We start from the raw sequence: 12,330 nt of genomic DNA on the forward strand, positions 1-12,330 counted from the left end.
AGGTGGTAAGGCACCCAGTCCAGATGGATTCCCGAGCGAATTTTACAAGGAGTTCATACACATGTTAACTGAACCACTGCTGGGGATATATAGTAATTCATATAGCCAGGACTGTCTTCCGCACTCTCTTAGGGAGGCTAATATCTCCCTTATCTTAAAGAAAGGGGAAGACCCCAAGGACTGTACATCATATTAGACCCATATCACTGTTGAATGTGGATTTTAAAATTCTATCAAAGGCTCTGCCCGTTATTATAAAAGAGGAACAGACTGGTTTTACCAACAGCCACAGCTCCTCCAATAATATCAGGCGGGTTTTGAATATGGTGCAAATGTGTAACTGAGAACGATTCCAGGCTTAGTGGTCTCTCTGGATGCAGAAAAGGCTTTTGATCAGGTGTAATGGTCATATTTCTTTGCTGTTCTGGATCGTTTTGGTCTGGGAGGTGGCTTTTACAGGTGGATAGCAGTGTCATGTAAAGACCCCAAGGTGGCAGTTATCACAAATGGAGTTAAATGGGGCAATTTTGGTCTGGGGAGGTGCAGCCAACAGGGACGTCCCCTATCGCCGCTACTGTTTATCTTGGTATTTGAACCACTGGCAGAGGCTATCCGAAAAGACCCTGAAATAATGGCACTGAAGGTGGGAGTTAGGGAATACATAATCACTCTCTATGCGGACAATGTCCTTTTGTTTTTAGCAAACCCAAAAAGTCCATACCCCCACTAATACAAAAAATTAATTAGGTAGCTATTTGGGATACAAGATAAATCTCTCAAAATCAGAAGTCATGCCTATGCTGTGGCATTGGTGGAGGTACAGAAGCTGGAGATAGGAATGGAGTTTCCTTTTAGATGGTCACAGAATTTGTATTATCCTTTGCTTCTGGCCACTGTATGGAGCTAACTTTGTGCAGCTGTTTGAGAGGATAAAACAGGACTTGCAGTAATGGAAGGGACTACCCATATCATGGTTAGGCTGTATAGCCTTGATTAAAATGAGTGTTCTTCCTTAGTTGTTTTATCCTAGGAGGATGGTCCTGTTGTTATTACCCAAACAAGTGCTGCAGAGGTTTGTAGGATGGCTTGGATCATTTATTTGGTGCTGTAGGTGCCCTTTAATTAAATTTACCTAGTTGCAACTTCCACAGGATATTGGGTGGGGGGAACCTCCCAGATTTGACGAGATACCAGCTATGCACCCGGTTGTCATGTGTAGGCGAATGGGTGCATAATGATTTGAAGTCAATATGGCTTGATGTGGAGGCCTCGCAGACAACCCTCTAGGTCTTGCAGGGTGGCACAGACTTGTGATGGAGCATGTCCCTCAGGATTACCTGACAAGTATGGTGAACATTGGAAGAGAGCAATTTTATAGGACATGGCAGCCCTTTCTAGATATTATAGACATGGATCTGTCAGCGGTATTGATTAGAGCCTTATATAGTCACGAAGGTCGTATATGGCGATCCAGGAATCTGGGGTTTGTTGGGGGGGGCGGGGTGGGGATCAGGTTAACACAGGTATAATCACTGTTGCTCCCATGGGCAGGAGCCTCGATGGAGGTGCAACGAGTGGAGTAATGTAATATAGTACAACGTAGTGTAATTTAAATTAAATTACTATCTACAAGACTATGTTATTTTATTTAATTTGAGCTTGTGCTAATTTGGTTTAAATAATTGTAGGCAGTTTATTGTTGATGTTACTGTATTATAACAATAGTATATTAATTATTCTGTACTTTTTTTGGTTGTGTTTTTGTAAAAAAGTGAAAAATGTTTTCTTCAATAAATATATACAAAAATATGGTGAAAGTTGAAATGACTAAAAATCAAGTATTGATTTGTCGGAATTTCATTCACTTTATTGATGTTGCTCCATCTGGAAGAGCAAGACAAAACTGTGACATGGTATTAAAGGTTAGCAAAATGATATGTATACAAGTTTAATCATTTGTTGTTTAAATCAGCAGTGTTCTATTATGCTTTGAGACATATATTTTCAAAAAAAAAGCACTTGCATCACTCAAACACAACACTTGCTATCCAAACCAGCTTTATTCACCTTTATTACAGTATCAATGCCTTGATCATTACTGCTATTTTATTAAAATATTATGTGAAGTTACCCATTATGAACTGGTTTACTAACATAAGCTAGTTCAGTTGTGTTCCATTTTAATTTTCCCATCAATGCCAGAATTCAGGCTACTGCAAATGCACTTGTATGAAAAACCAAGTTGTCAATCTTTAACATGTAATATCAGCTGAAAGTCTGAGTCTTTTTCTGGAAGCCAGTGATCATCAGGTCAGTGTACAAACATATGATTGTACAGCATTGTTAACTAAAATTAAATTGTTTATAGAATTACTAGCACCTCAACTAATCAGATCTTTTCTGAAATGTCAGGCTAATTTTCATTAAAAATGTTGATCTGATTATTCTAATTGGCCACACGTGAAAAATCGATCCTGAGATATGAATTCAAGTGGTGTTATTAAAATACATTCAAAATTTACCCTGAATCACCAAATGACTTCAAACAATTTAATTTCCTGAGAATGCTGGTTTACATGATTTAGTAATTTCCATAATCACAGGGCCTCTCAATATTGTACAATTCATATTTTCATATCAGAGGCTGATGTTCAGAGTCTGAGGCAGAACAAGTATTTGGTCAGCAGCATTGACTGAATGATGCTACAATCTACTCCCAATAATTCAAAAACTTTTTTTTGGAAAATTAAAGTTCCTATGTCAAGTGACTTTGAATTAAGAGGTGCAGACTGTCTCAGGCAAGTGGCTTTTAATTTATAGTAAACAGATTTGGAACTTAATGTTCAGAAATCAACTTTTTTTTCCCCCCAACCAGATTTAACGAGCAACTTCACAATCAAAATAATACCAAGTTCTCACAATTGTTCCATGTAGCAAAATATAGCTGAAAGTTTGATGTGTGAACAGCAGAAAATGTTCTTTCAATTCTGCATTTGAAAAGGAGCTATGTGCCATAAATGCTGCTAACATTAGGGCCTTTTCAAGGAACTTGTACCGTCTTGCGTTGTTGCTCCCAAATACCATAAATGAACACCAGTAAAAAAAAAAATCACTGGTTCAAACAAGCATTATAGGGATTCAAACAGGCATTATAGGGAACAGCAATAAAACTGGAAGAAATATGGCTTTATCCAAATGCATAGAAGGATAGCTAGCAGGCTTTCATGTGCAGCACCCTGGCAATTTAGACAATGATCAAGTCAAAGAAATTTTGTAAAACATTAATTCTCTGATCTCAAAAGTCCAATAATTAGGAAGAGGAGATGGGCATAAGTTCCAAAGTCTCCATTAATTTTATTTTGACCAGGCCCACTCCACATTTTTCATCCTGCTCATAAAGAAGAATTAGGCCTCAGCTTGCTATTTGGCCACAGCAATATGACTGTGGGTTCGGAGTTTCCGGGTATGAGATTAGACACTTCTTAAAGACAGAACTCAGGCACAATCTGGGCAACAAACTATTAAAACTTTAATAATTCTAAATGTATTATCTCTTATTAAGAATCGTTTAAGACCATCTATGATCCATATAATGCAGCAATAAAGGGAAGGATAAAAAGAAAAGCAACTCATAAGAGAAGTGTCCATTAACTCCAGTTTTTAAAATAGATTATTGCAGACCATCTCCTACTCACTGATACTTTCTCATGAGACTAATCATGTCATAGTACATGCGCTGTGGAGCGTCCAGACCCCAGATGAAATCCAAGTGCTCCCAATCAGGGATTTGCTTGTGGTAAACAACATTGGGCAGATGTTTCAATATATAGTTTACATCTTGGGGATCAGCTAGCCAATCGTTTCCTCCAGACCAGAGAGCAGTAGGGATAGGCATTGATTTCAAGTAGTATAAAGGTGGCTTTGTCTGAGCAAAAAAATGAAAAGAAAATTAATTTCTGCATTAAGTTTAGATACTTGTTTATTACTGCAGTTAGTTCTTAATCTACATTTCTGGGGGAACAGCATGTACGGTTTATCCCAAGAATATTCTTGCGTTGAAACTGAAAACAGGCTACCATCCAAAAAATCTCAGGTATGAAGTGAAGTAAACCGAGCAAGTGGCATCAGCCAGTGGGCAGAGTCAATACTTCCGAATCCACATCTCTTGTCAATCTCAATAGATATTAAATTCAAGTGTGTTTAGATACATGTTAATGCTCTTCAGGTAAGTCGACAGTGACTCCACTTTAGAGCCTTGGATTTGGAGTAACCCCAGAGTGAAAGTTTAGGTGTGGTCAGGAAGGTGGGAGAGAGTAGTTTTTGTGCATTGTTGGAGGAGTTTCAGCTGTGGAGCAGGTGACAAGGAATTTTACTTCTTGACTAGAATGGTGAGAGCAAGAGTTCATCAAGTGGAAAGCTGATGAAAAGGCAAGATTTCTACAAGAAACAAAAAACACTTTTTCCACAGGCAATTTCTGCAGTAGCAAAGGCAGCCTCAGAACTCAGCTAACAAAAGAATTACTGGTCTTCACTAAGATGACATCAAAAATATGGAATACGAAAAAGAACATTAAAGTCATGGAGCGTAAAGAAGATTGGGAAGAGTAGCATAATTGAAGAGTTCAGGAAGAGAAAATTAGACGTGATTCAAAGTATGATATTGAAGTCTATCAGAGGCTTAAATATTTATAGCACAGTAGAATGTTTGACTCAGCAAATAATCTTCACGATCAGAAAGCTACTTCTAACGCTTTGTGAAATAAATACTTAAAAGGTGGAATGGCTGTTATTCTTCAAATTCCATGGATAGTTTTGCGTCAAGCAGTATCCTTCCACTCCCACACTTGCACTATTGTTATCTCTCCCCTCTCCTTCCCAATGCTTTAGTACAAAGTACACAGTGCAAATTAATAACCTGATATTATTTTCTTTCCCCACAGAACATCTTATCCAGCCCTTGTAAAACAGTAGAAATCAAAACAAACCTATTTAGCAAAAGGGAATTTCTTTTTCCATAACAATGACAAGTTTTTAATTATCCTCCCAGTATAGTTGTTTCTCATTTATCAACATATTCACCACAGAGAATAAAACTAAACTAGGGGCAGCACTGTGGCTCAGTGGTTAGCACTGCTGCCTCACAGCACCAGGGTCCCAGGTTCAATTTCAGCCTTGGGTGACTGTCTGTGTGGAGTTTGCACGTTCTCCCAGTGTCTGTGTAGGTTTCCTCCCACATTCCAAAGATGTGCAGGTCAGGTGAATTGGCTATGCTAAACTGCCCATAGTGTTAGGTGCATTAGTCAGAGGGAAGTGGGTCTGGGTGGGTTACTCTTCGGAGGGTCGGTGTGTATTAGTTGGGCCAAAGGGCCTGTTTTCACATTGTAGGGAATCTAATCTAATCTAATCTAAACTGCAATAGAATTGTTTTATCTCTCAATAGCTTTACTGAATTTTCATTCAGAATAACTGAGTGACCAGAATTAATTCGAAGGATGTGCAATATGAAGCATATTTAAACACAAACTTTTCTTAGTAGTTTCCTATATCATACCTGATTATAATGTGCCAAATCTTTTGAAGTAGAACCCCAGTCAAAAGCCTGAAAACGTCCTCCTTTCACAGCCTGAAAAACAATGGCAAATCAAAAGATTAATTTCAACTCAATTAGTTAGAAGTGCACAAATATGAAACGTGTCCTTAAATACTTGCCACATTAACTGTCATACACCATTACCGCATGCTTTTACAGAAAATCTCCATTTTATATCTCCAATATAGTGGTAAGTGTATTAAATAAAAGTGTTGATGACCCATAGAGGCTCTACCTGACTCCAGTGAATAATGTTTTGTACGGAGGTTCCAGCAGGACAATGTGCTGAATAGACTGGTATTCTGCTCTGTAAACATATTTGAAATATTTAAAATTAATCCATTAATGTTCAACATGACTACAAAACGCACAAAATGTTTCTATTTCAAGTTATAAAAACAAAAACAACCTGTTTATATAACACCTTTTAATATGATGGAAATATTCCACGGTGCATTATGGAACAAGATATGATATCAAAGTGGAAGATTTAAGGGGCATCTTAAAAGGAGAAAGTAAGGTAAAGACTGTCGGAGAGATTTAGGGAGGTAATTTCAGGACATACAGCCTCAAACATCTGAAGGCAAGGACACCAATGGAGAGAATTGGTGGGGATTCTCTGGGGATATTCTAGGGATTAAAATCACATATTTACAATATCTCAATGCAAGTGATTACAGTTGTAGAGTGTGGTGAGATGATACATTATGAAGGTGTAGAAATGTACGGTACCTTTACAAGAGTGAAGGACTTACAGAGACACATACAGTGGAGAAGTTACATTGTAACATTTGGTTGCGTAGATACAAAAACAAATTCAAATTTGGCCAGTCAGTTTAAATTATACTCCAAAAATACCAAACTCCAATCAAATTGGAATTTAGCATATTGACAATATTAAAGTCAATGATACAATCCGATGCTTTAGGATATAAGACTGGGAGAAATTGAACAGTTGGGAGGAGAACTGCCAAGCCACCAGCATGTACAGACTGCCTGAAACACAGCTCTCTTAAAGGTACTTATCTAAAATGACCTGTGAATCAGAAATCCCTAAGAAACTCTACAGAGGAAGATTGAAAGGGAAGATTCGACAGCTGCCTGGTTTTGAAATTTGAATTTTTGGTAAATATTAATCAGGGGTTTTATTGGACTAATATTATAGAAGGGAAAGTAAAAGATAGGTTAGAGGAAGAGGTGTAAATAGTTGTTAGTTAATTATTCTCTGTTATACCTTAAGAAATAAAGTTGTTAATTTTTACTTTAAATAGTTCTTCGTGTCTCGAATTTCAGATTACTGCACGGGATAAATCTTTTCTGGGTTGCTGGTTTAAATTAAGCGGGGGGGGGGTTACTCATGTTGTAACAGATGGAAGGGTTTGAAATGAAGGATGAGAATTTTAAATTGAGGCACTAAATTAACAGGAACTAATGTAGGTCAGCAAGCATAGGGGTGACAGAAGAATAAGATTTGATGAAAATCAGGACAAAATTTTGTATAACTTCAAGTTTATGGAAAGTAGAACATGGCAGGCCAGCCAGGAGTGTCAGAGCAATCAAGCCTTCAATTAATATCTTCATGGATGAGGACTGCAACATTTATTGAACTGAAGTAGACATTGTTACAAAAGGTGTGAAGAGACCATCTTCGTGATAATGTTCAAAATCCCAAAATATTGGCTAACATTTGTTTAAATTATTTATCAATTTTCAAACTCAGGTCAGTTTGGATCTTTTTTGGAGTCAAGTTGCCAGGATAGAAATTGAGTGAAACACAGATGAACAATCATACTTTTGGTCAGGTAGTTTGGGATTAAATATCTAGCATATACCAAACCAGTTTTACTTCACTCGTGATATGCTGAAACACAATACAAAGCATAGGGTTAAAAAATTATTGCACGACAAACAAGTAATCTTTTTTAAAGGAAAAAGTGAGGACTGCAGATGCTGGAGAATCAGAGTTGAAAAATGTGGTGCTGGAAAAGCCCAGCAGGTCAGGCAGCATCCGAGGAGCAAAAGAGTCGAAGTTTTGGGGATAAGCCCTTCATTAGGAATTTTTAAATGCTTATTTACTGCAAAAACAAATAACCAAAAGTTTAGAAACTTTTTAAATAGCGGGTAAGAGTGGCAACAACCTGTGAATTGCTGTTCGGAAAGGGGGTGGAAGTGCAGGCACCTAATCAAAAGGAATTTCAATAGGAAACTGGACTGACATTTGATGGAAATAAATTTGGAGTGCTAGAGGATTGAGCAGGCACATGGGACTGACTGGACTGCCACACAAAGAGCTACTAAGGACTTAATGAGTCAATGGAATCTTGCTCTACCATACTATATGATGGTATGATACAGTATTATGATACTATATCACCAACACTGCTTATTACAGCAAATACCCATGCCAACTTTTATAGGTGCTCCATCGAGAGCATTCTGTCTGGTCTATCACTACCAGGTGTGGCAACTGTAGCATTCAAGATCGGAGACGGTTACAGAGAGTAGTGAAATCAGCCTGGTCAATCACTAAGGCCAACCTCCCATGTATAGAATCCATCTACCAGGCCAACTGTCAAGGAAAGGATGCCAGCATTCTTAAAGATCCATCCCACTCTGGTAATGTTTTTCTACAACATCTACCATCAGGGAGAAGGTACAGAAGCCTGAACACACATACACATGCACATTTAGGCCAGAGCTGCAAACCACACAGAAAGGAAGGTACTGTAGTAGGGCTTTGCATTAAGCTTTACAGCATAGACAAACAAAACTGCAGCAAGAGTGCAAGTGATAGGCAATCTTAAACTAATCACGCCTAGGAATGTCAAGGTCACCAAGGCTGCATTTGTAAATAGGTTCAATGTGGAGGAGATCAAATTCAACAAATACCAAACCTCTAATGCAAATTTAAACAATACAATTGACAGATAACATATTTGGCAATAATATTCCTTCAGGTCCTGACAACTAGATTTTCCCCTCAGTTCTTCTCCTGTGTTCTATGCTTCCCTTAAACATTAAGGAACTGTATTTTATGGAAGTACTCCACACACTTTTTTTAAAAAATTGTAACTGTAGAAAGACCTTAATGTGGGACATTTGATGCCTTTGAGTGTAATAATAGAAAACAGATAATATAGCACCATCTGCTGACTTAAATGTTTCATGATTGAATGAGTTTTGAACCCTCCTGCTACCACTTCTGCAAATTTTGATCTTAAGCAATTTCAGATGGCAGCTGAAAACTGACTTTCAAATCAGTAACTACAAAAAACAACAGAAAGCAACAGTGGTTATATTCAAAGAACAACCCAACCTGAATAAACCAGTGGAAATCTTTTTTGATATGCATATCTGTTTGTTTTTCTCTTTCGCTTTGGACCTTCTTACCATTCAAAATTGTGATTCTTACCTTGTTAAGATTCTTTTCATTGAATCCACTTATTATGAAGAATACATTGCCACAAAGCTCTTCAATTAAAAATTGATTACATATATGTGTAGCAAGCCATGTTATTTCCTTAGTTTGTGGAAGGAACTCCTTATTTCCAAACAAAGCCTGAAAAATACAGAGCATGAATGTATTACAATAACTAATGGATGAAAGTGACTGTTTATAAATACAGTAACAATCATTTAGTAAATTAGTAAGAAAGATAGGTCTTCTTAAAAGCATCATTAAAACAATCCTGGAGGTTCATTTGTACAGATCTTTGATGGAAAATCACAGAACAAATGGGATTTGGCTTACATAGAGAGAGACTGAGAGGACAAAAGCAGAGAAATTATGCTTAGATCCCCAGTTGGAGTAATGTACACAGTTCTGATCTTCACACTTTAGAAATAACATGAGGGAACATGAGAGATTGCACAGTAAATCTATCACAATGGTTCAAAAGATATTAGCTATGAGCTTAGGTTGGAGAAGCCACAGCTGTCTTTTTTGGTGCAAAGGGGATTGTGGGAAGTTGATAAAGGTGTGGGAGATTATGATGGACTCAGATTGGTAAACAAAAATATACATTGCTCCCATTAGCTAATTGAGAGGACAATGATTTAAGGTTTTGAGTATGAGATGCTGGGGGACAGTGGCTGTTGTGGTTGAGGATAAGGAATTTTTTTTGGTACAGGGAATGGCAGTGACCAAAAAGATGGTGGCAGAGAATCATCTGGAAAATTAAATCATGGAGAAAACCAGAGAAAAGTTGCTCTCATAGCCATAGTAATTAGAATCTGCAAGCAGCTGCTCCTTCAACACGGATTGTCTCAAGTTTGCTGCTGACAGGCTCATAACAAACCATACAAGAGCAAATTTGCAGGATGGGAAGCCACCCGTGATTGGAGGAGCATTGGAAATGGAGAGTAACAGCTGTGAGCAAGCAGAGCCGAGACACTGGAGAAGAGAGTGTGGGTGGGGAAGTAAGGCTGGTGAGAGTGGGGCACCGCAGGGAGGCTGTGGGCAGGGAGTGAATTCAGTCTGCAAACGGGGCAGGTGAGGAGGAAGAAAGGGACTATAAAGCTTGGATTTGGGGTCGGAATTTGATGTGGCGGAGAAGTCAAGAGACAGAGGTGGGGGTGATCAGACGACAGACTTGAGACACAGAGGAGGGAGGCATACAAGATACAGGGAGGAGGGAGAACTGCAAGACCAGTTGGGGAGAAGAGGAACTGTAAGGAGCAGTTTTAAACCTTTGAGACCAGGTCAATCAATAAAACGTTTCAAGGGAGGCCACATGCCTATAGTTTAATGTTTTAATTTCAAACTTTTAATTTTAATTTCACACTAGCAGGCTGTACTTCTCAAATTGAAGGGCCCAGCCCTTCATGCCTGCCAAGAGGCATGTTTGTGTATTAGGGAGACCAGCCTTCAGCCAACACACTCAACTTCTACAAACCTAAGAATGGGACTCCTAGGATAGGCAGATCATGGCACCAATGTGCACACTCTTCCTCCTCTTCCCAGACCCCTAAAACAAATACTGACTACCTTCTGATGGCCAACTCTCCCATAACCACATGATCAATCTCTCTCTCTCTCTCTCCTCTGCTCCCCTACAAGTATTCCTGTTCACAGTCAAGCTGTCAATCTGACTGGCTGGAGCTAGAAATCTGTTGAAAAGATTTGAAACAAACTACTGTTAAGCTCAGCATGACAAGAGGGAAATCAGCACTTCTAGATTTCCCAACTGCAAATTCACCCACCTGCTAATACCTTACAAAAATAATCAGATTCAATAGCTTTGTGATTCTTTGCAGGTTAAAAAAAAAATCAGGTAGGGGCCATTTCTAGTAGACAGCTTTAAATGAACTGTATTTTAACGCACTGAATTTGTTTAGCAGCAAGAAATACAGTTAGGCACTGTGTTACTCAACTGCTCCTATTCCAGATAGGTGATACCTGTTGCCTTTGCAGTACCCTGGCACAGAAAGTCTCAGTGTCTACTACAACTTGTAAGGTGTATCCTAAACTCAACAACAGATTGCACCTTTCCCCTATCTTTTGTGAAATTAAAAAAAAACTTACTCTGATCAAAAACTCTGGAAGTTGCCCAAGTTTTACAAGCGGACTGACAGAATATTTAACTGTTACAACAGGAGCCAAGCCAAAAAAGACTTTAATCTTCTTTGCTAACTCCGGCATTGTAGAAAAGGCTATGAAACCTGAATAAGGAAAACAAAGGAAAACAGATTGCAAACATTACTGTTCTCATTCAAATTTTTAAAAATCATGTTAAATGTACAAGTAAGTGGCACAGGGACTTCTTTTTAAGATTTCAAGCAATATGGTTTCTCATAAGCCTGTTAAGAACACAGATTGTGATTTATATGTTAATAACTTCAAACAAGCACTTGAAGATTGTCAAGATCAACATAAATTCAAAGTCTATCAAGTAAACTTGTATGCTTAAAATGATGAATGTCTAAGTCCTATAAAAAGATATCTAAAAACAAGAATATTATGAACAAATATTGAGCGCTCAATTAATGAATCTTATATAATTATATATTCCATCTTAATGGTATTCTTCAGAAGTTAACTAATCGGACAGAGAATAGTGGGAAGGACAATCCGTACTTTCCTGATTTATGCACTGTCAGAGAAGGCACTAAGGACAGCAGTGTGCATTTTGAGAATTGATTCTCATTGTCCAATCATGGAGTGAAACAGTGATATTGAAATGAAGTTCTGGTTTAATGAAAGATGTGGTTCAGGATGCAAGAAAGATTGGGCACGCTGTCAACCTCCAGAGGTCAGACAATTCTTAAGTAATCAGGAGGGTTAAGTGTAAAATATGCTTCAGCATCCAACTTCTAATGCATAATTCACATTCATTTATATAATTCAGGGAGAACTCTTTCATTTCCAAATCTGAAATCCAAGGATAAACAATTCAGTTCACTGCAAATCAACAAACCAAACACCTGAATGCGTGCCAAATGTATCTCCTTTAAATACTTGATTTTATGATTAGCTCCAGGCTCCTTGCTTGTCCTTCAAAAGCTCAGAGTAACTAGCTACCCCCTGGTTCAAATATGATTTTTCTCTTATCTAGTCATAATGAAAAGGGGCTTTGCATACATTCTCATCTAGGGAGCAATGTTATTCCTCATTATTACATGTCTACTGCCATGAACAACGTAGTTTTATACAGTGACATTTTATGTTAGAAGTACATCATATCAAAATTCATGATATTAAGATGAGAAAAACATTTTGGCACAACTTTGTATATAATAGT

At 38.0% G+C, this 12,330-nt stretch overlaps 1 protein-coding gene across 3 annotated transcripts in view; it reads right to left on the minus strand.

Annotated features, from left to right (window-relative positions):
• Nucleotides 1–1,845: 1,845 nt before the first annotated feature.
• The window catches only part of lipf (lipase F, gastric type), a 48,242-nt gene continuing 37,757 nt past the window's right edge, over nt 1,846–12,330 (minus strand). For all 3 annotated transcript variants that reach the window (XM_043712403.2, XM_043712404.2, XM_087999043.1), the window contains 5 exons: nt 11,115–11,251; nt 9,003–9,149; nt 5,826–5,897; nt 5,552–5,623; nt 1,846–3,925 (listed from right to left, as the gene is read on the minus strand). In XM_043712403.2, coding sequence (XP_043568338.1) covers nt 3,692–3,925; nt 5,552–5,623; nt 5,826–5,897; nt 9,003–9,149; nt 11,115–11,251 — 662 coding nt within the window. In that variant the 3' untranslated portion in view covers nt 1,846–3,691. The remainder of the gene's footprint in view (nt 3,926–5,551; nt 5,624–5,825; nt 5,898–9,002; nt 9,150–11,114; nt 11,252–12,330) is intronic.

The sequence above is a fragment of the Chiloscyllium plagiosum genome, unplaced genomic scaffold (assembly GCF_037043375.1).
Source record: "Chiloscyllium plagiosum isolate Xiang-an unplaced genomic scaffold, Cpla_swu_hap1 HiC_scaffold_22, whole genome shotgun sequence".
Lineage (NCBI taxonomy): Eukaryota > Metazoa > Chordata > Chondrichthyes > Orectolobiformes > Hemiscylliidae > Chiloscyllium > Chiloscyllium plagiosum.